The sequence below is a fragment of the Pagrus pagrus genome (assembly GCF_965226575.1).
Source record: "Pagrus pagrus genome assembly, chromosome: 9".
Lineage (NCBI taxonomy): Eukaryota > Metazoa > Chordata > Actinopteri > Spariformes > Sparidae > Pagrus > Pagrus pagrus.
This window is the reverse complement of record NC_140193.1, coordinates 884,338-907,703: the sequence shown is the minus strand read 5'-3', so window position 1 is coordinate 907,703 and position 23,366 is coordinate 884,338. Positions and strand designations below refer to the sequence as shown.

At 42.2% G+C, this 23,366-nt stretch overlaps 1 protein-coding gene across 8 annotated transcripts in view; it reads left to right on the top strand.

Moving 5' to 3' along the window:
• The first annotated feature begins 394 nt into the window (after positions 1-394).
• LOC311262618 (titin-like) overlaps positions 395-23,366 on the top strand; it is a 176,848-nt gene continuing 153,876 nt past the window's right edge. For 5 of the 8 annotated variants that reach the window (XM_084362170.1, XM_084362168.1, XM_084362169.1 and 2 more), the window contains exons 1-22: positions 396-516; positions 7,544-7,647; positions 7,845-8,048; positions 8,182-8,469; positions 8,694-8,779; positions 8,966-9,180; positions 9,725-9,893; positions 16,198-16,260; positions 16,345-16,603; positions 16,734-16,788; positions 16,953-17,156; positions 17,531-17,673; positions 17,841-17,986; positions 18,195-18,422; positions 18,536-18,777; positions 18,865-19,097; positions 19,189-19,353; positions 19,441-19,609; positions 20,046-21,742; positions 21,828-22,106; positions 22,313-22,579; positions 23,008-23,280. In XM_084362170.1, coding sequence (XP_084218296.1) covers positions 7,557-7,647; positions 7,845-8,048; positions 8,182-8,469; positions 8,694-8,779; positions 8,966-9,180; positions 9,725-9,893; positions 16,198-16,260; positions 16,345-16,603; positions 16,734-16,788; positions 16,953-17,156; positions 17,531-17,673; positions 17,841-17,986; positions 18,195-18,422; positions 18,536-18,777; positions 18,865-19,097; positions 19,189-19,353; positions 19,441-19,609; positions 20,046-21,742; positions 21,828-22,106; positions 22,313-22,579; positions 23,008-23,280 — 5,476 coding nt within the window. In that variant the 5' untranslated portion in view covers positions 396-516; positions 7,544-7,556. Of the gene's footprint in view, positions 517-7,543; positions 7,648-7,844; positions 8,049-8,181; positions 8,470-8,693; positions 8,780-8,965; positions 9,181-9,724; positions 9,894-16,197; positions 16,261-16,344; positions 16,604-16,733; positions 16,789-16,952; positions 17,157-17,530; positions 17,674-17,840; positions 17,987-18,194; positions 18,423-18,535; positions 18,778-18,864; positions 19,098-19,188; positions 19,354-19,440; positions 19,610-20,045; positions 21,743-21,827; positions 22,107-22,312; positions 22,580-23,007; positions 23,281-23,366 lie in introns of all 8 variants that reach the window. The other 3 variants (XM_084362165.1, XM_084362163.1, XM_084362164.1) reach the window with 2 other exon arrangements.

Sequence of the window (23,366 nt, the reverse complement as noted above, 5' to 3'; positions counted from 1 at the left end):
GACTCACAGACTGTTTCACTGTGACATCACAAACTTCTTTAACTCGCCAAACTGATCTGACATCAGGTGTTAGTTACCACTAAGCTGCTGTCAGTCGATCACTGATCGATCAAATCAAAGCTGATCAACACTGACGCAGTGACTGACAGGGTGGAGGTTGCATAAATGGCTGCCATGTCCCATCATGCCCCCCTAAGCGTCCCAGCAGCCAATGGGGAGCGTCGGTGAGGTGATGATGCAGGTTGTCCCCCCTGGTATAAAGACCTAGAGCACCGTCTGGGCCCTTCTGAGCAGTTGGAGCATTCCCAGCCTCGCCTCGGGTGGAGGGATTGCAGGGAGGGAAAGCAAAACTACACGGCCTGTCACTGTGTAGTTTTGTTTCTGTCGAGGTGGGGATATTTTGAGGCTCGACCGTTCTCATCTTGGATTTTTCTGGAAACACTTTTCTGGATAAGGAGACTAGTCAGAGTCCCCGGGGCTCCGTCCCATCAATCAGAGGCACTCTTGTGGAAACAAGTGAGTAAAATCCACCGTGTGTCCTCGTGACGTTAACCTGCCGGGTCCGACTAGGTCAGGATTCTGGTGTTTGGTGAACTCGGGCTGCTGTTCTGTGTTTCTGTGCTGTTTTTCTGTATTTTGGGGATTTGGCCGCGTGCAGCAGACTCTGCAGTGATCAGAGGAAGGTTAAGAATAGCCGCTGAGTGCATGAGAGTGGACTGTCAGCTGGCCTGATGGCTTTTTAAGGGAATCAGCAGCAGGGCTATCACTTGCACCTCCAGCTATGTGCCACATGGTGGCTGTCAATCAAAGTGCCGGGGTCAGGGCGGGGGGGCGGTGTATTTTTGGCCACTGCCATATCTGTCGCTCACATTCAGATCTGTAAATATCAGCTGAGTTTATCCACTTTGTTCGGACTGGCTGAGGGACTTCTGAGGGAAAGCTGTGTATTGATTGCCGATTGATGGATCAGACTGTGATCAGCTCAGTGTTGATGGTTGTCAGAGAGGATCTGAGGAACTGGACACCTTCTCATCAAATCAGCTGACAGCACTGAAAAAAAAAAGCAGCTGTCCTGACGAGGCGTTCAAAGACCACGAAGAGTTAAATAAATCACCAGTAATGAGCTTCTTGAAACAGCATGTGGCTCTTCTCTGAGAAACTGAAGAAATAATCTCAACACAGGTTTTACTCATTTATTTATATAGAAAAAGATATTTTAAGAAAATCAGATCTTTAACAAAAAGTTTCTCATGTTTCTGTCCTCAGACTTTTATAAACATTTATTTTCCTGTTCAGGTGTTTTGTGTAGTTTGACGGACATATCGTGACTTTTATAATATACAGTAGCATATGATTCACGAGGTCACGGCTGTAAAAATAAAACTGACAGCTGTTTTCATGCTGGTTGCTGCTTTTTATTAAGAGTTTCTAAAAATAATGTCTTATATTGCATGTTCAAATCAGTAAAAATAACAGAAAAAAAGGAAACAATCTTCAGATTTCAGCACTTTAGAGAACATTTGCAGACAAAGGTTTCATTATACTGATTTTAAAAAATGTTGTAATCTCCTAAACTTACTTTAATAAGCTTGTATTTTACTGTGCAAGTGTTTCTGGGTGTATGGACAGGTGTGTCATGTGATTTAACACTGTCACATAATTTATGAGGTCAGGGCTTTAAAAATAAAACTGACTGCTGTTTCCTGCTGGTCAGTATTTTTCATGTCATTTTTAAAAATACGGACATTTAATCACCGATACAAATTAAAAACTACATTTTGTAAAACTAAAAAAAAAAGAAAAAAGTAAAAATCTTCAGATTTCAGATCTTGAGATGAGTTACATCGTCTTCAAACTTAATTTAAATCTTCATAAACTCACAGACGCTTATGTTCCTGTCGAGGTGTGTTAGTGCAGCGTGTGGACGGACGAGTTAATAATAAACAGACACATAATTTATGAGGTCAGCTGTGGAAGTGTAACTGACAGCTGTTTTCCATTTTCTAAGAATATTGTCACATATTTAACTTTCTTAAGTATGAGAAGATTTTCCAGCAATCACTTAAAACAACAACTTTTCTGTAACTTGAAGAAAGTTCAGTTCAGTTGACTGAATGTTTTCTGGACGATGTTTTTCTGGTAACGTTTTGTAACGACTGTTTAATTTCTCCACACTGACGGTCTGAGGCCGTCATATCTGATCATATTCAGGAAATATAGAAGGTAATTGATGATTTCAGGCTGTAAGAACCAGCTGACTCTTCTTCGTCTTGTTCTTTTAATAGCTGACAAGAATTATCTTGTTATGTGGTTCAGTTTGGATCAAACTTTGAAGCATGAATTGATTATTAAGAGTAAAAACATCACAAAAGAATAAATGTGTGCTTCAGGAAATAGATTTGTTTTATTTCTGTTTTAATTTATGTGTTATTGTTCCTTCTGATTGGATCCACATATTTATTGTGTGTTCGTTCAGGTTCATATCAGGCTGTTCGTCCAATCACAGGCCAGTCACACTGATGACATCAGAGCCAAACAGGTTTAATTAGATTTGAATAAAGCTTTAATAATGAACGAACACATTAATTAATTAAGACGCCTCAGAGGCGACTTTAGTAACTCCCTGATAGGATTCATGTGTACGTTTCTGTCAGAGGAAAACCTCCTAACTGCTGCATCAGACTGTTGTTACAGTTGTTGGGGAAACCTTGTATCTCCAGTGTCACGTGTTTCTCAGCTGTCGGATCAGTCACGTGATCATGATGATTTCTGTGGTGATGTTTCTGTGTCTGATTGATTCAGTCGTCAGTGTTCGGACTGTGAGTGACACTTCATCAGTATGGAGGAGGAATCTGTTGAAGTCACTGCCTCACTGACAGGAAATAAGGTGGTTTTTCAGAATAAAAGTTGACCTTTTGTAGATCCGTGCAGCTGTCAAAAGTGTGACTGCTCAGTGACTCCAGCTGTCAGATAAACACAGTGATGTTGATTCTGCAGTAAAAGTACCTGAAGTACTGCAGTACTGCAGCAGCTGCTGCTGTCGGATCAGCTTCAGACTGAAGCTTGACACCTTCAGGAGGAAGGTGAACGCTGAAACTACCAATTATGTTCAATAATCTGCAGATTAGTTTCTGGATTAATCACTTCATCATATAAAATATAAAATGTTAGAAAATGGTAAAATATTCACCTTATTTATCATTTAGAGCCAAAGATGATGTTTTCTAAATGTTTAGTTTTTCCTGAACTTTAATCAAAACACAGTTTATATCATATATTATGTTTATATAATACTGATTCAGAAAATTAGATGAAGAAATGAACAAAAACCTCTCGTACTGTCACACATGAGAGAAACAGACGACTGAAGTCACAAAATAATCGATTGACTTTTCTACTTAATTTACAGGATAGAAAGTGGAACAACTGATTATGACTTATGCTCTGTTATTATACTTGTCTTAAAAAGATATTACTTTGAAGGCATTTCTTCGCCTCATGTGAAGCACCTTGAACAACATCTGAGTTATGATGATCATTGAAGTGTCTTCATGTTGATATGGACCTTAACAATCCTGTCAGAAGTTTAAATCTGATCAAAATCACGTGTGATTTGGTTGAAACAGTTGAAAGTGAAATAAACGAAAAAACAATTAACTGCAACTTTTCCTTTAAAACATTTTGAATTGATGTTTAGTTTATTAGAAAATGTGTAAATACCAAACTTTGCCTCTGAAGTCTCTGAGTCATTATCAGTGTCTGTGAGGTTTTGGGGGTTTTGGGCCCTTTGATCCAGTTTAGGAGCCCAGATCTCCCCCGGCCTCGTTCACACGTGGGAGGCAACTTTACAAAGCTGTAATGACTCAGCTTTATGACTCGGACAGAAAAGTATAATATGATAGTAAATAACTGATTATCAAGAGTTTTAAAAAAGAAAAGTTTCTGTTTTCCTGATTTTGAAACATTTGATCAGCTGATTTTTCAGAGAACTTCCTGTTTGAACGTTGAGTAACTTCCTGTCGCAGCTGTGACAACGTCGTAAAAATGTCCTCACATGTGAACGAGGTTATAGGGTTTTCTTACACATTTCAAAAAGTTACTGATGCAAATATTCAGTATAAAAAATATAAACTTATACAGAAAATCAGCATTTCTTTCAACAAACACACCTTTTGGATATTTAATTAATGAGTGGAGACTAAATCTGCAGCCTTTTGAGAACAACGTTGTAAAGAGAGTCATAAAAGTTGCCACAAGGTTTTGATTGGTCGGTCTTGATTTAGGGGCAATAAACTGATTTAAAGGCCCCTTCAGCCACCACATGCTGACTTGTAAATGACATCATAACAGACACTGAATTAAAACTTATCTCAGTGTTTTCACAAACAAATAGAAACTTTTTTTTAAATGTAAAAGATTCTTTAAATCTGTTTACTTCAGAGTTGTGATGTTCAACCTCCGGGGAATGTCTGAACTGTAACCTTAATTATAACAACACTTTATTTACACAGCACATTTCATACTAAGAGATGCAAAACAATGTGAATGACAAAGATCAAAACTACACAGAAAAACAGAAGTGAAGCATGAATATTAAGAAAAAATGAAAATCAAGTAAACATCAAAATCCATCTTGTTAAATAATTTTTATTCTGCAGTTTCTTCACACATCACGTAACATAAAATATCTGCTATAAAAAAATCAACTATAATGCACAACACAAAACTGCATTTAAAAAGTCCTGAACTCTAAATTGAAATCAGCAAAGAAAAACTTCTGATGTTTGTTCCTTTTCAAATGAAAGATGTAACACAAGATGTTTGCACTGACGTTAATGTGATCTTACACTTAAACTCAGTTTTACCCACAACGCAGAAACACTGCAAATATAATAATATAATAGTCTAAAGAGAAAATGGAGAGATGATGAACAAAAGTAAAAAGAAGACATTTTATTTCAAACAAAGTTCCTCACCTAAAATAAAAAACTAAACATTTACGATCTACTCATGATAAATGTGATGGATGTGATGGATGTGATGGATGTGATGGATCTGATGGATCTGATGGATGTGATGGATCTGATGGATCTGATGGATCTGATGGATGTGATGGATGTGATGGATGTGATGGATGTGATGGATCTGATGGATCTGATGGATCTGATGGATCTGATGGATGAAGGCAGATAACAAACAGAATCCGTCACTTTCTCCGCTGTGATCTTGTTCAGACGTGCAGATATTTCACTGGTCTGAGAGCAGCTGTTAGCAGTAAAGTGCAGTTGAGGCTAAATGTGGGTCTGATCTGAAGGCGGGGGGGTCGCAGGAAGAGCCGAGTCCACGTTTACACTGAGGTCACAGCAAGGTCGCATCAATACAGTCTATCAATCATTAGTGATTGATCATCTGTAGACTTCATTTTCATTTAGATTTTTACTTTATTCAATTCTTTTCTCGTCTGTTTTCATCTCTTGATCTTCTCTCTTCATCTGTTTCCTCATTTTCTTTCTCTTCCTCCCGTCCTCTTCTTCTCTGTGATCATAATGTTTCTGTTCTGTCATTCCTCAGATTCATAATTTAATATTTGTTTTAGCAAAAAGAAAAGTTATGTTCGTCAGTATCAGGAGTGATTCAGATTTGTTTCGTCTTTTCAGCCTGGTGTTTTCTGTAAACCTGAAAATAAAGATTCAATTACACACAACACAGATGATCCAAAGTGAAGAAGAAGAAAAGATAATCAGAGTGAATATAAGCAAATAATAATAATAATTATAATATTAATAATAACAGTATTACTAAAACATCTTAACCTGCTGCAGAGGTTTGTCCTCTTCTTCTTCTTCACTTTCTTCTTCTTCCTCTGATGACTCGAACACGCGGCTGACCTCCAGCTGCTGCCGTCCGTCAGCATCGTCTGCCCTCCAACAAGCCCCGCCTCCTGACATTTATAGCTCCTGTCTGATTTGTGAAACTCAAACCTGACGCTGAGTGAAGCTGCAGGACACACTCAGCACATTTTCATCCAGCTGCTTTTAAATCTGTGCATCAATAAAAACCTCAACAGAAAAACACAAAAAACTCAGCTTTGCTCCAGTGTCGCTGCAGTGATCTCAGGTTCGTTCCTTCTCCACGGCTGCAAAAGGACAAACTAACAGAAGCTGCAGATAGAAACCAGGACATGAACTGAACACGCTGCACATGTAGACTTGTCTCTAGTTGAACTTTATAAGCGTTGGCCGTCTGTTCTAGTCGGTTACGTTATGTTTTGAAGCTTTCAGAATCAAATCAAATCAAAATCAAATCAAATTTTATTTGTATAGCCCAAATTCACAAATCACAGTTTGCCTCAGAGGGCTTTACAATCTGTACAGAGACGACACCCTCTGTCCTTCGACCCTCGATTCGAGTGAGGAAAAACTTGCCCCCAAAAAAAAGCCCTTTTAACAGGGAAAAAAAATACGGAAGAAACCTCACAGCAAACGAATAAAAAAAATACAAGATTCCCATTTAAGACGGCTTCAATACTGATGTGAACTTTATATACAGGTGAAAGCAGAAGTGACCTTTCAGAGACTCTGGATCAAAATGTGTTTATTTCTGGTCAGTGATGAGTCCGTCAGGCAGGAACATCTTTATATAACTCGTAATTTTAATTCACCAATAAAATATAATAAATATAGTCTGGAGACAACCTCACAGGTCAGAGGTCGGTCTTTGCCTTCTGTTGCTCCTGCAAACAGGTTGTTTGGTTTAAAACTGATGAGCTTTTTTTGACGTGTCAGATTTCAAAACTGTTACCAAACTGATCCATCTCGCTGTTTCTGGCCCGTCAGCTCCAGAGTGAAGGTTTGTGGGTGTTTAGACATCTAAAAATACTCGGTGGTGGTCGTGGCCCTGTGATCAGCCTTCATCAGCCTCTTGAAGATGTTTCTTTCTGCACCGTCACATCGTCACACGACCTCAACATTTGGTTTGTATTAGTTAGTTCCATCATGAATTTTTAAGATAAAGTCAGATGTACCTTTTATTATTTATTTAACATCTCTAGGAGACAAACAATACAAAGAATAGCAGTGTGAGGTACGCGTTGACTTAGAGGAAAATAAAATGGAATAAAATAAAACTACACTCACTTTATACCTGACGCTGTTGTTTTTTGGCTGATGGCTACTGAATCTTGAAGTTTTGGTCTCTTGGCCTGACTTTATTCTCATGGTTTTAAGTTTATTCAGGTTTAATCACTGGAGGATAGAAACTCTGACTGTGGGCACGAGAAATAACGAACCTTGGAGTTGAACTCTGTTGGTGTTTGTCAGCGTTGGTCATCGGAGCCGTGACAGATGCTTTTGGTTGTCTATTTCTGGAGATGAGTTATGGGACGAGTTGGTCCTTCCCTGAAAGCTGCTTCTGTTTCCTAAAGTGAAGGAGGATAAATCCAGACGTTTTAAATCCTCTCAGACTGACACTGAAGAGCACTTCTTGTTTAGCTTGATGTATTTTATTGAATAATTTTAAAGACTTTCCTTCTGTTTTTCTTCAGGGTGCCGACCATCATGTCAACACAAGCACCAACGTTCACACAGCCGCTGCAGAGCGTCGTGGCACTAGAGGGTAGTGCCGCGACGTTCGAGGCTCAAGTTAGTGGTAAGAAAACAAACTTTATACAAAGATTTATACAAAATATAACTGTGCTAAAAGTGAACCGTATGAATAGTACTCGAGTAAAAGTCTTAAAGTATCTGATATTGATCTGACAGATGAAAAGAATCATTTGAAATCAGTTGATTGTGTCTGTCATCAGTTTGGTTCTCTGACCCGTCTGGTTCTTCTGTCTCCTGCAGGTTCTCCAGTTCCTGAGGTGAGCTGGTTCCGTGATGGCCAGGTTCTTTCCGCCGCCGCTCTGCCCGGCGTTCAGATCTCGTTCAGCGACGGCCGCGCTGTTCTGAGGATCCCCGCTGTGACCGCCGCACACAGCGGAAGATTTTCCGTCAGAGCTACCAATGCCACTGGGCAAGCCACGAGCACCGCTGAACTCCTTGTTACAGGTGAGTCCCAAGTGGACTTTAAGACAGAGCAATTCGATTCAATACTCTAGTCTATGAGTGTTGGCTGGTATCTGAGTGGAGACAGAATATATTGAAGGTGGCTTCTTACATCTGTCACTAATCTTCCCTGCAGCGGAGACGGCGCCACCCAGCTTCCTTCAGAGACTGCAGAGCTCCACAGTGAGACAGGGCAGCCAGGTGAGGCTGGACGTCAGAGTCACAGGAATCCCAACACCTGTGGTGAAGTTCTACAGAGAAGGAGCTGAGATCCAGAGCTCAGCCGACTTCAGGATCCTCCAGGAGGGAGACCTGTACAGTCTGCTGATCGCCGAGGCTTTCCCAGAGGATTCTGGGACATATTCAGCGACCGCAACAAACAGCAGCGGACGGGCCACCTCCACCGCTGAACTGCTGGTTCAGGGTGAGGACCTTCAACTAACCCTCGAACTGTGTTGGAGGACGTACATGTGATTCATATCTTAAAGAACAGGCTGATGTTTTCTGATTTCTGTACAAGTTAAATGAGATCCGGAAACTTCAAGAAAATGTATTGATCTATTGAAATAATGATATTGAGATCATGCTGTAATCTTTATGTCAATATCAGTTTGGTTCACCTCCTAAACTCAACATGTGTGTGTTCAGGTGAAGAACCCGTTCCAGCAAAGAAAACCAAGACAGTGATTTCAACTTCTGCAATTTCACAGACTCGTCAGACCAGAGTGGAAAAGGTGCGAAACCCTCAGCTGTCAAATGTCACAAATCTAAATCTACTGTAGGATCTAAATTAATATCATCATATGTATCATGACATGTTTCCCTTTTTACTTCAAGTCATTCTGATCTGATCTTACTTTGTCTCATCTCGTCTCAAATCTAATTAAATCTCATCTGACCTTCATCTCCTCTCTCCTCAGAGGATGGAGGCCAGTTTCCAGGCCACCATGCAGATGCAGGTGGAGAGCGCTGAGCTGATTCAGCAGCTGGCTCACAAGACTCCGCCCAGAGTACCACCCAAACCCACGTCCAAGTCCCCAACTCAGGCCTCGCTGGTCGCCAAGGTGGCCGTAGGACGCCAACAGTCGCCGTCACCTGTCAGACACGTGAAGGCACCCACGCCAACACCTGTCAGGTGGGTGGAGCTTTGCCGGCTATTAATTGAGACTAGGCCAATATTTTAAAGGAACAGTTTCTACCTCCTGATGATATAAAGTCAGGCTCAGCCATCGTCTCCTCCTGATGATATAAAGTCAGGCTCAGTCATCGTCTCCTCCTGATGATATAAAGTCAGGCTCAGCCATCATCTCCTCCTGATGATATAAAGTCAGGCTCAGTCATCGTCTCCTCCTGATGATATAAAGTCAGGCTCAGCCATCGTCTCCTCCTGATGATATAAAGTCAGGTGAAGTCTCGTAGTCCACAAACATTTCTGGAGCTTCACAGTAAAAGAGCTGGAGATGATTTAAAAAGGAAAAACAACCAAAAAACTGCACTCACTTCAGACTTTTTTCATCTTTTGGTGAACTGTTCCTTTAATATGAGCTTTTATTTGAGAATTTACAGTAAAAGTTGTGGTAACGTGTCAGAGTGATTTTAGCTGAGCGAGCGGGGGTGATGGTGTTATGGAGGTTGGCCCTCTGTAGGCCTGAAATGTGACCTCCCTCCCCCGTCTCCAGGCCTGCCTCTCCCACTTCAAGACTCTCAGTCTCCCCCATCAGGCCGGTCAAGTCCCCCGTCACCGCACGCAAACACGAAGCTGCCGGCGCCGATGTCCTGCCGCCCTGGAAGGTCGCCGGCATGATCCAGGAGCAGCGCATTGAGCAGCATGTCACCATTGTTAAAGAGGTGAGGGGGGGGACACTTGGCTGGGGGGGTTATACCACCATCTGGTGGTCAGAGAGGAGAAAGTCAAGGGAGCAATTTGAGAAACCTGGAGGACGGTGTAAGATCAAAAAGTGTATTTTCAAAGATCTCTGAGTTCTGATGGGGAGGTGGTGCTGTATCTTTTACTTGGATTCAGTGTGACTTCTACTTCCTGACGAGATCACTTCCTCTGATGTCCGTCCAGAATTAACGTCCATAAATCCAGACAGAAATCAGAGAATAAAGACCATTCAGAACTCCCTTTAGATTCATTATGTTTTTAAGTTTTAGAGTTAATTAGAGAAGAGTGCGCTGCAAACCGAAGCTGCTAACGGCTCATCGGCCGCTCTGAATGGTTCAAATGTCTACAAATAACATTCTACTGCTCAAAGCATTGTGGGATGTGTAGTTTCAAAACTTAAAAAAAAAACAGGCTTGTTTTATTTCAAGACGGAGAGAGGAAACAAAAATCCTTTACACCGTCCACCTTTTTGAACAAACTGCTCCTGAGCGTGGACGTTAAACTTCCCCTCCGTCTCTGTCAAATATGTGAGTGATACAACACAGTGATCTTTGTCTTTTTAATGTTTCCTTCTCTGAGAGTCTCGTCTGTCTGTGAACACTGTTGTTCAGCTCAATCATCTTTTTTTTGTTTGTTATAAACATCAACATTATTTCCTTTGTGCACTTCATTCATCTGATCATTTACTTCAGTCCCAGCTGAGTTGTGCTGCATCTTCTTTCATGTATCTACATAAATTGAGGATTTCAAGAATATTTTTTAAACCAAAAGGTTAAAAAAGAGACAAAAAAACAAAATAGTCCTATTTTATCCTACTTTATAGATGAATGCACATTATCAAGAGTTAACATGTGAACTAAATAAAGAATTATACAACAGTTATAATCTAAAATAAATGTAGTTTTAAACACAACTGAGTCGAGTTTCACAGATGTCGAAACATTTTTATTGAAAGCAAATCTACACCGACTGTTCTGTGCTGTTATTGGCTGCTTAAATTTACTTTCACTTTCATCTTATCACTCCACATCTCACATCCATCTTCACTCTGAGCATTCGACCAGGAACCTCGGAGAGTGTGAAGTCTGTCCACCGTTTGCTAGCTGAGCTGGAATCATATCATGTATTTCATAAAAAGCCTCGAGGAAAGTCTGGGTCGAAAGGATCTCACCCAGAAAACTCTGTCTTATTATACATCAGTCCATTCTCCTTTACTTCTGTCATCCATCTCAAATCAATATGGCTGTTTTTGACCTTCAGTTTTGTCTCAATCACTTTTGTCTTTAAAACAATTCACTTTTGTGGCACTTAACAGCAGTATGGATGCCAAAGTTAATGCTTTTGATTTGGTTATTAGCCTCAAACTGTCAACATGGAGTCAGAATCATCTGGGACAACAAATGACATGAGTTTTACCCAGAATGCCGAGGGATGGGACGACACTATGAGCCATGAGGTCATGACACGTGACCATAACCTCCATCATATGTCCTCAGTCGAGGACCAGCAGGAGTCCAACATTGCTTTTGGTAGTTACATGGAGACACCGGAGGATGATGTCAGCACTGGAAACATGGCGGTGGAGATGTGTTTCAGTCCATCACACCTCTGTAAAGATCTCTCACCTGTTTGCAACGGAGAACACCTCCGCCTCGATTCAACCGAGGAAACGTTCAGCCTCCAGAGCTGTGACGTCTCGCTCAGTTTGTCTGATGAAGAGCTTCCTTCAGAGTGGTGCTACCTTGATCTTAACCAAGATGTCCGCCCAGTCATCCAGCGGCCAGAGGCGCAGGTAGCTCTTGATCCGTCATGAGTGGACACGTTGCGACTGCTCCATCCTCTTTTTTGAGCGTTCTCACTGCCACCTTTTTGTGGCTTCACTTTTCTTCACTTTCAGCACTTCTGTTCATGTTGTTCTTTATCCACTTTCAGCTGATTTAAATGTTGATTTTCTTGCATGTCAAACTGACGAGCACGTGTTGTTTTCATCAGATGATCTTCAATGTTTATTTGAGCACATTTACACGCACACCAGTATCCTGTCCGTGGCGTTTAAGTTAAATAGTCTATTACAATCATTTTTGTTTTATTGTGGATCACCGTCCACACTAAATAATCTGGAAATTATGTTTACACATGCAAACATGCAAACTGGAAACACTGAAACCCTGACAGTGATACTGGTGTGCGTGTACAGATACTCATTGAGCGTCGATTCGTGAAAAGTTTTGTCCAATACAGAAGCATGAAGGTGTCGAGGGATAAACTGTTCATTCATGCCAAAACACTCACATACACTTACATTTTTTTGCTCAAGCAGTTTATTCTGTTCCTCAGTTTGCCTGAAATCAGGAGTCAATTTAAAGGCTGGAGCCACAGAGAGTCAGTTAACCCATAACAATTATTTTCATTGTTGATAAATCTGTAGACTATTTTCACCATTAATCAATTAGTTGAATAAAATGTCAGAAAATGTTTAAAAAAGAAACCAGAAAATATACACATTTATAAAGCTGACGTCACAGAATTTAGATTTCTTTTCCCTCAAAACAAAAATACTCAAATCAATTATCAAAATAGTTGGTGATTCATTTAATTGCTGACAGTGCTGTATGAATTTTTACTTGAGTAAAAGTGAAGATATCATGTTAAAATATTACTTTTCACAAAATGTAGTGAAGTATAAAGAAGCAGAAAATGGAAATACTCAAGTAAAGAACAAGTACCGCAAACCTTTGACAACTAACAGTTAATTGTTGCGGCTCTTCCCACCAGAGCCTCTAAAGCTTCCTAAATAATACGTTGCTAGACAATTAGCTAATGCTGTGGGCTGAATATTAGTTATTAGTGTTTCCAGGTAAAAACAATAAATCTAAAAGAACTTAATACACACTTGATAGCTACATGATGTCATGCTAACAGTGTGAGGCTAAAGCTAACAGGTCCCAGGTACAAAGTCATCACCCCAAGTATTCAAATCAGATTATGTCCAAAATCACAAAAACAAATTGACAAGAATGAGTTCAGGTTTCCCTGCGTCCACCTTCCTGTTTCTGTCCTGCCATGGATGTCCTGAGATCTATGTGCTGCTGGTTGTGTCTCCAGGCTGAGGGCGGGAAAAGAGCTGGGGCGGTGGCCACAGTGCTGGCCGCCGTTGACCTCGCTCGGGTCCGTCTGCCTGTGCATGTGGAGGGCGGTCGAGCTGAAGAGGAGGAGGCTGTAGAGGCAGCCGCTATGACTGCCGATCAGCAATATCGAGCCGGCCGGACAACAAGAGTGCAGGCTGGTCAAATGATTACCACTGCTCAGGAGTTTACAACTGAATCTACCCTGCTGCTGCCTCAGGTTCGATAGGCCTCCAGAGCAAAGAAATGACTGAATTATCAAGAGATTTCCACCTGATTATCAGACGAACTCAGTCTGTATTGATTGTTAAAGAATCTGTTGTTGTGCACTGGCAAACATTTTACAGGCTTCATGAAAATTTGGGAGTTGAGGGAGCAGAGGATTGTCACTTTTAACTGTCCCTTATTGATAAGTTGTCAAGTGGAAAATGGGTATGTTGAGGTTTTATAAAGTTCATGTAGAGAAGATAATGACTGGTGTAAAATAATCAATCAATAATCATGTCGCGAGAAAAGTTCTTAAAAGTTAGCAAAATTATTTGCCAGTGCTTGAACATAATTTCTCTAAAAATATAAATCTCTTGATAAGCATGTCATTATTTGTAGTACAGTTTATATATATTGTCCAGCTCTTCATCCTGAGGTTGTAACGTTCCTGTGAACTCTGTTCGTTACTCCAGATTCAGAAAACAACAGAAATCTCCACCCACGTGGACACTGGTCTCGCTCCATCTCCAGTTCCACATTTCACAGTTTCTAAAGTTTCGGTCCCAAAACACGAGTCTAGCTCCGAGGTAAGAGAGGCAACATCAGGCAAGCAGTACAAAATAACCTGCATAGAAAGAAAACGTGGACTGAGAAATAATCAGTCAGTAATCTAAGCTACAGGCTAATCAAGCCTTCATTAAGCCCCACCTGCTTACTGTTGCTAACGTGTCAATCTTTCTGTTCTCACATTCAGTTTACAATGATGGAGGCATATGTAACATCATAAAATATGTAGTAACTTTTCCACCAATTAGTCTTCGAGCTTCTAATTTCCAGGTGTCAGCCATCAGTTTTGTCTACTGAAACGTCGACTGTACAACTTTATCACCTGTGGCTAGCTAGCATTAGCAAATTGACTTATGCTAACTCCTGGGTTGGTTAAAAACTCCATCTAAAGATACATTTTAGATGTTTTTAGGTCACCAATTTTAAACAAGAACCCCTTAAGTGGGGACTTTAATATGCACTTGAGATGCTACATACATGATATCATGCTAACAGACTGAGGCTTAAGCTAACGGGTCCCAGTAGGAACCTCACCATTAATTGGTGATCCATGTAGAAGAAATAGAAATAAGACAGAAACAAATTTAGTTTGGCAACTTAATGCTATCTCGATTTTGAGTGGGATTGCTGGTGTGAAAATTTCATCAGGACAGTCGAGAAAAACATCAGGACAGAGCTGCTAATGCTATCTTAATGTCTGCTAGCATCCAGGACAGGCTCCTACAGGGTGGGTGTTTCAGTCCTGAATGGGAATTTTTTTAACGTAACCTGTGAACCCCATAACATATTTAAGTAGAATAACTATGTGCTAACTCTTAGCCTTGGAAGTAGGCTTATGCTAGCTTGCTACTATAGGCAGTAAGCTAATTAGCTGGGAAAGCTAACGTTAGCACCATATTAGAACGTCATAATATAAGTGCTAACTCTTGACCCTGGAATTAGGCTACTTCTAGGTTGCTAATGTAGGCAATAAGCTTGGCAAGCAAACATTAGCATCTTATGCTAGATCAGAGTAGGAGATCATGTATACCACTTAGACAGGTGAAGAAATTCAAACACTGATACACCTGCTGTGACTTATTAGTTGCTAAACTGTGATTGGACAGATGCTATTTCGAGGCGGGGTTTAGTGAACGGTCATTTGGTTATTACTGCTCGCCTGAAATGCAAACTTGTGAATCGTAGTTTAGAAGTGATAAAATAATCTCTATAAAATAACAAATTTAATCCACTTTTAACCTTGTTTTTCTTCACCCTCTTAATCAATAAACACATTCAATAATCCACTTAGCTTCTTTAAAATTCCCTTAATTCTACCATAGCTTTAATAAAACTAACCATAGATCCCTCCCTGTGCTGTGGTTTAACGCAAACATTTAAAACAAGCCAACAGACTGTTTGATCATGGTGTGGGTGTTCCTCCTCTTTGGGTCGGTCAGGTTTCCATCGCCGGCTCGGCTATCGCTACTCTGCAGAAAGAGTTTTCTTCATCCTCTGCCGCAGCTAGAAAGATCATCAGGCCCGTCAAGTCTCCCAGTCCGTCTGGTAGAGTGTCGGCGACCAGAGAGACACCAGAGCCCATCCCTCCGCCGTTCAAAGACTTTGCTGAGAAATATCAGAGTCGTTTTGGCGCTGAGTTACAGACGGGGGTGGTGTACTCAGGGGGCACGGAGAGAATGTATGAGGACTGGGGAGCCCAGGTTTGTAATCCAGTTTAGTGGGCTGGATCTGAACAGGACAAGAAAACCAGATGAGTAGATGAAAGTCTGACGGACTGTATACCAAATCAGCAATAAAGAATGTATTTATTCTTGTCTGTCCATGACGGAAATTTGTTGTGGGTATCACCAGAAATGATTCCTAATAGTTTTGATGATTTAATGCCTCCAACTGGCCAAAATATCACTCAAGAAATATCAAATCTATAAATCTCTTTTCCGAAGGCCCCAGAGTTTGAACCTTTTTGATTACAGCGTCACCGTGAACGTTACATTTTTAACACTACTACTCATTAGGCTAAAGAAGAGCTAATTAGTAAATATGTTTTCATGTTGTTGGCGCTCCTGAACCTTTAGTTTTTTAGAAGTCCGGTTTTCTTGATTTCTGTGAAAATCCAGGATTTAATAACCCTCTCATAAAAACATGCTCGTTGCTGCTATTGACAACATCATTCTCACCTCTTCAATCCATCCAGCCTCCCCTCCATCTTTCTGTGCTGTCATCTGTCATGTCTTTTCATTATATGTTCGATGTAAACATTCAAAGTCTTGTCCTGTGTGTGTTTGCTTTGTTGTGTCCATGTAGTAGATTTTAGCACATTTTTATGAAATTGTATTGTTCTAAGTAGTCTCTGACTATTTGACAGGTGGCAGAGGCAGCAGCCGTACCTTCTGCCAGTGCCGGCGTCATCCCGCCCACACTGGTGTCTGTAAGTGTCGCCCCAAAACTACCAAAAATATTCAAGCCTCTTCAGGAAAGAGACATTTTTCAAAGTGTTGTACTTTGTTTGCAGGGCTTGAAGAACACAAATGTGACTGAGGGGGAGTCGGTGACCCTGGAGTGCCAGATCAGTGGTAACCCGACTCCCGTCATAATGTGGTTCAGAGAGGACTACAAGATTGAGAGCTCGATTGATTTCCAGATTAGCTATGAGAATGGACTCGCCCAGCTGGTGATCCGCGAGGCATTCGCTGAAGACAGCGGACGCTTCACCTGCACCGCCACAAGCGAGGCGGGAACCGTGAGCACCTCCTGCTACCTCCTCGTCCAAGGTCAGTATGAACATTAAAATTGGAGAAAGTTCTGTTTTGTTTGTTTTGTTTTCAGTTTATATTTTACCCTTTGATAAGCCCTGCTCCAGTTAGAGTTGCTAAATCTTTTAATGTCCTCCTTCTCCTCCAGTGTCCGAGGACATTGAGAGCAGAGAGACCGAACATGTTGAAACTGCTGTGAAAATGTGAGTCAATAAAGCTGCTTTAAAGTTTAAAAGAAACGTCTATTTAGTTCAAGTTGATAAACATAATCTAACCTGTCAACATTGATCAGAATTTTACTCAAGGAAGGATTCTTCAGGTTCTTTATTTTTAAATGGTTGAGACTTAAAGACAATTGTGTTTCCAGAGTAACCGAAGAAACCAAAGAGGAGACTGTGTCTCAGGTGAGCGAGTCAGATGCTGCTGCCGCAGCTCCCTTCTTCATCAAGAAGCCGACCATCCAGAAGCTGGTGGAAGGCGGAAGTGTCGTGTTTGAATGCCAGGTTGGAGGAAGCCCCAAACCTCACATCATCTGGAAGAAAAGCGGCGTACCGCTCACTACTGGATACAGGTATGTAACATCATAATAGGTACTTAGCAGGTTATGATGTTCCCCAGAAGATGATTTCCAAGAATTTAGGTGTGAAAAACCCAACTTTGTCATTTGTCAGGCTGAATTTTGGGAAATGTGTTGGATATGATGCATTAGACATTTATAATGTGCAGCCTTGAAACATGAAGTCTTGGGTTTGAATATTAAACTCAGTGGATCTCAAGATCTTAAAAACCAATACGGACAAACCAGACAACATGAAATTCACATTGGAAATCTTTGGAGCGAACTGTGGCCCAGCAAATTTTATGAGCCCATTGTCTTTTCTCTTGCACTCCCCCAGGACAAACTTCACATGTGTTTGTTGCTCTTTCCCCTTCTCTGTCCATTAGATACAAAGTTGCCTACAAGAAGGACACTGGAGAATGCAAGTTAGAGATCTCTATGACCTTCGCTGATGACGCCGGAGAATACTCCATTTTTGCTAAGAACCAGCTCGGAGAGGTCTCAGCCTCCGCCAGTCTGATGGAGGAAGGTATGAGAACATCTGCACCAATGCAATCTAACTTCATGTTTAAAAGAAATCAGACTGGATGACAATGTATAATGACAATGACTCCAGAACAAGATCAAACTGGTTCTTCTCTGGAGTGTTTCCATGCCTGAACTCACGTAACATTAAATGCTCTGTTGTGCTAACAGAAGAATATGAAGCCTACATGAAGAAACAAGAAGCAACCTTTAAGACTGAAGTGACAACCATGGTGCAGGAGCCCAAAGTGGGAGACATTCCCCCCGTTGTCGTTACCCCAATGGAGCAGACGACCACCACCATCATCTCTGGACAGGTAGGAGCATCATTAGTCAAGGTTGGAGGTTGTCTTGTGGTTTTGGGTGATGTTAGTTCTTCACCAGAACCCTTTTCTGGTTTGCTTCGCAACGAGGGCTTTATCAGTGTTTTAATAATCAACAAACAGTAATTGTATGGTTATTGACAGCCACCACTAAAACAATGTTCGCTGTGTTCAGATTTCTAACTTCTCATCTCATCTGCAGGAATTCCATCTTTCAGCCATTGAGCTGAGGATCATTCAGGAAATTGAACTCCGCATTATGACGATTACCTACAAACAGATAGTGACAGAGGACGGAGAGTTGATGGTGACCGCCACCCCTACTGAGGCTGTGCAGCCCTCCTTCGACACTCCTGTCAAAAACTACAGGATCATGGAAGGAATGGGCGTCACTTTCCACTGCAAGGCGTCTGGAATGCCGCTCCCAAAGGTACTGAATTTAAGAAATAGGGTTGTCTTTGGTTAAATTAGATGAAAATCTTCAGAATTGAATATGTATTTGTGGTGAAAGTGGTCTTATAATGACATTTTGTTTCCTACCAGATTGCATGGTACAAAGATGGCCAGCGAATCAGGTCTGGCGACCGTTACCAGATGGAAGTCCTCCAGGATGGACGAGCCAGCCTGCGTTTGCCAGTGGTTCAGCCAGAAGATGAGGGCGTGTACACCGCCTTTTCTACCAACATGAAAGGAAATGTCGTCAGCTCTGGGAAGCTCTACGTGGAGCCGTCCGGTGCTGGAGCACCTCAGAGATACACACCACAGCCAGCAATGCAGAGGATCAGGTAAGACCTCATTCAAAGGGCTAAGAAGTACTTCTGATGTGCCAAACTGTTGACAGCTGGGTACTGACGACTATGCTTCCTCCTCAGGTCCACATCTCCTCGTTCTCTCAGTCGCTCTCCTGGTCGTTCTTCCAGCCGGTCACCAGGACGCTCTCCTGCTCGCCGGCTTGATGAGACAGACGAGGCTCAGCTGGAAAGACTATACAAGCCTGTGTTCGTCCAGAAGCCTGCCTCATGTAAATGCTCTGAGGGGCAAACTGCCAGGTTTGACCTGAAGGTCGTTGGCAGACCGATGCCTGACACATACTGGTTCCACAACGGTGGGTAAAACTATATAAATACTCATTAAATGGTTCTTGATTAACATTTGTTGGCTTCACAATTATCAAAATCTGTATGTCACCTCCTCAGGACAACAAGTGGTTAGCGACTACACCCACAAGATAGTAGTTAAAGAGGATGGTACACAGTCCCTGATCATCGTCCCAGCCATGCCACAGGACTCTGGAGAGTGGACAGTCGTCGCTCAGAACAGAGCTGGACGGTCGTCCATCTCTGTCACTCTCACTGTGGATGGTAAGACTGCAGCTCATCTCAGCCAAGAGGATACTTGTGAACATTGACTGTAAGGTTACTTGATGATTTCTTTTCTTTGGTTTTCAGCTAAAGAAACCTTGGTGCGTCCACAGTTCACTGAGAAACTGAGGAACCTCAGTGTAAAGCAGGGCACTCTGGTTGAACTGGCTGTCAAAGCCATTGGAAACCCCCTGCCTGATATCGTCTGGCTGAAAAACAGTGACATTATCACCCCACACAAGCACCCGAACATCAGGTATGTCTTATATTAGCTGTGTTATTAGTTTTTATAAATTGCCTCGCTGGCACTCAAATTGAGACAGTGAAGCCACAGCACTGTTTTCATTTAGTTATTTTGTATTTATATTTTGCTTGTAAAGATGTTAGGATCTTCATAACGATGGTGAAGCGATCCAGCTGCCACAGCACAATCATAAAACACTCACTAGCATGAGTGGATTTACATTGAAGTGAAAAGTCTAGTTGGCTTGCTGGATGTTACACTATTTGGCACTGGCAGATAGCAATGAATCAGCTTCTGCAACCTTGAAAGCTGGAAGCTGATGGCGTACTTAAATGGACTGCCATTGTTTGAATTCATGAGACCAGTTCGTCAAAGCAACTGTAATTTTTCATTGAAGGGAAAAACCAAAATGTTAAATATATTCTAATAAGACCAATCGATGTTGCAGGGTTGAAGGAACCAGAGGAGAGGCCAAATTCCAGATTCCCTCAGCAGCTGGCTCAGACAGCGCCTGGTACACTGCTACAGCCATCAATAAGGCCGGCAGAGACACCACTCGCTGCAGAGTCAATGTGGAGGTGGACTATGTTGAACCTGAACCAGAGAGGAAGCTAATTATTCCCAAAGGAACCTACAAGGCCAAGGAGATTGCCCCTCCGGAGTTGGAGCCCCTGCATCTGCGATATGGTCAGGAGCAGTGGGAGGAGGGTGATCTTTACGACAAAGAGAAGCAGCAGAAACCACAGTTCAAGAAGAAGCTGACCTCTGTCCGCATGAAGCGTTTTGGTCCAGCTCATTTTGAGTGCAGACTGACCCCTATCGGTGACCCCACCATGGTAGTGGAGTGGCTGCATGACGGCAAACCTCTGGAAGCTGCTAACAGGCTGCGCATGGTCAATGAATTTGGCTACTGCAGTCTTGATTATGAAGTTGCTTATGCCAGAGACAGTGGCGTCATCACCTGCAGAGCTACCAACAAGTTTGGAGTTGACCAGACCTCAGCTACCCTGGTTGTCAAGGATGAGAAGGGTCTTGTTGAAGAATCACAGCTTCCTGAGGGCAGAAAGGGAGCTCACCGAATTGATGAGCTAGAACGCCAGGCTCACGAGGGAGGACCCTATGGAGTCACTGCTGAAGAAGAAACTGAGAAACTGAAACCTGACATTGTCCTTCTTCCTGAACCAGTCAAAGTTTTGGAGGGTGACATTGCACGATTCCGCTGCAGAGTGACCGGTTATCCAGCACCAAAGGTTAACTGGTACCTCAACGGACAACTAATCCGCAAGAGCAAGAGATACAGACTTCGTTATGATGGTATTTACTACCTGGAGATCACTGAAATCAAATCCTATGATTCAGGAGAGGTCAAAGTGGTGGCTGACAACAACCTGGGCTCAGCCGAGTACACTGTGAAGCTGGAAATCCAGCAGAAAGAGGACTTCAGAACCCATCTGCGCCGCGCCCCAGAGGGAAAGGCACCCGAGGTCACAACCGAACCTGGAAGAACACCATTTGAGGTTGTGAAGGCTGAGCAACCTGCAGAGGACTCCCAGCTAAAAGAGGTGGTCACGCTGAAGAAGGCCCACAGAATTGTCCATGAGAAAGCCACAGAGGAGTCAGAGGAGCTGAGGGGCAAGTTCAAGCGCAGGACAGAAGAAGGCTACTATGAGTCCATCACCGCAGTGGAGCTCAAGTCACGCAAGAGGGATGAGTCCTACGAGGATCTGCTGAGGAAAACAAAGGAAGAGCTGCTTCACCGCGCCAAGGAAAAGGAGGAGGCTGAGAAGAAGAGGAAGGAGGAGGAGCTCAAGGTTACAGCTAAACCTCTAAAACCAGAAAGGGTCAAGCTCTCAGCCAGCATGGAGGCTCCTAAGATCCTGGAGCGTATCACTAGCCAGACAGTCGCACTGGGTGACGAAGTCAAGTTCAGAGTCAGAGTTGTCGGCAGACCAGAACCTGAGTGCCAGTGGTTCAAGAATGGTGTTCAGCTGGAGAAGTCTGAGCGTGTTTACTGGTACTGGCCTGAGGATCATGTGTGTGAACTGGTGATCAGAAATGTCACAGCAGAGGATTCTGCTAGTGTCATGGTTAAAGCTTCAAGCACTGCTGGAGAGACTTCAAGCCATGCTTTCCTATTGGTGCAAGGTAACAAAACTCACAACAATTTACATGTGATTCTCTACCCAAATTGTGTAGGTTTTAACAGAGGTTTTTTATTTTATTTTTGCAGCCAAGCAAGTCATCACCTTCACACAGAAACTGGAGGAGATCGACGCAAAGGAGAAGGACACCATGGCTACCTTTGAGTGTGAAACTAACGAGCCTTTTGTCAAGGTCAAATGGCTGAAGAATAACATTGAGATCTTCTCTGGAGATAAATACAGAATGCACTCTGACAGAAAGGTTCACTTCCTGTCTGTACTGATGATTAGCATGAAGGATGATGCAGAATATACCTGCATGGTTATAGACGATGACGTCAGGACGACTGGCAAGCTCAATGTTGAAGGTGGGTTGGCTAACAACTGGCGTCTGTCAAAAAGGACACCACCTACACTTTTTCATTTCATTTTTTTCTTCAGAGATGATGGACACGTACAGGACCACATGTTACCACACCTATCTTTGAACTGGTCCTTTACACTGGTTCAGTAGTCTCAGGTTCAGTCACACTGGCAACAATAAACATGGGTTAATATCGGTTTCTTTTAACAGGAGCCCCACTGGAAATCCTGAAGCAGCTGGAGAGCACAGAGGTGCCTGAGACGTACTCTGGAGAGTTTGAGTGTGTTATGTCTCGTGAGGACGCTGAAGGCAGCTGGTTCTTCGGAGAAAAGCTTCTCTCTTCTAGCAGTAAATATGTCATGTCCTCCCGTCGTGGAAGACACAGTCTGTCCGTCAAAGATGTCAAGAAGGAGGATCAGGGAAAATATACCTTCAAATGTGGCGAGTTCAAGACAAGTGCATCACTGAAAATGAAACGTAAGTAAACTTTATTAACATTGTAAACTTTGACCTTTGTACTGTTGTAGTACATTTGGAGCCATCCAAAAATGTGTTCCAAAAAAGACATTTTGATAACTTTTGGTCACATTTCAGTGAATTTTGGTATTAAAGTTCATGATCCCAAGAAGGTGAGTCCACTTGTATGCAAAAAAATACAGAAAACTAACAGGCCATGAAATTTGTGGAGAACTATCCCGCTCTTCAGAGGATGAACCCTTAAGATTTTGTAGCATCATAAAGTAGCTTATATAAAGGCTGTAAGAATATCTGAAGCGCCATTTTGTTGTCTCATTCACCAGAAACATATATTGGTGTGTAAGAAATTCTTCAGCCTTTAGAAAGGACTACTTATGTTTTTATTCTAGTTGTATCCAGTGCCTAACATGTTGTTGTTGATGCTTCAGTGCGTCCGGTGACCTTGATGCAGCCACTGACCGACCTGACTGTGTGCGAGGGCGACATCGCTCAGCTGGAAGTCAAGTTCTCTCAGGAGAACGTTGAAGGAAACTGGCTGAAGAATGGGAAGCCAGTCACAGCCTCAAACCGTGTGCACATCGTTATTGACAAACAGATCCACAAACTTCTGATTGAAGACACCAGCAAGGACGACTTTGGAACGTACACCTTTGAGGTTCCCGCTCAGGGGATCTCAACCTCTGCAAAGCTGGTCATTCAGAGTAAGACACATCAGATGCATTATGTTTTTCTAAAGGATTTACTGTTTCAAAATGTTACAAACCAAAATGTTTCTCTTGCGTTGCAG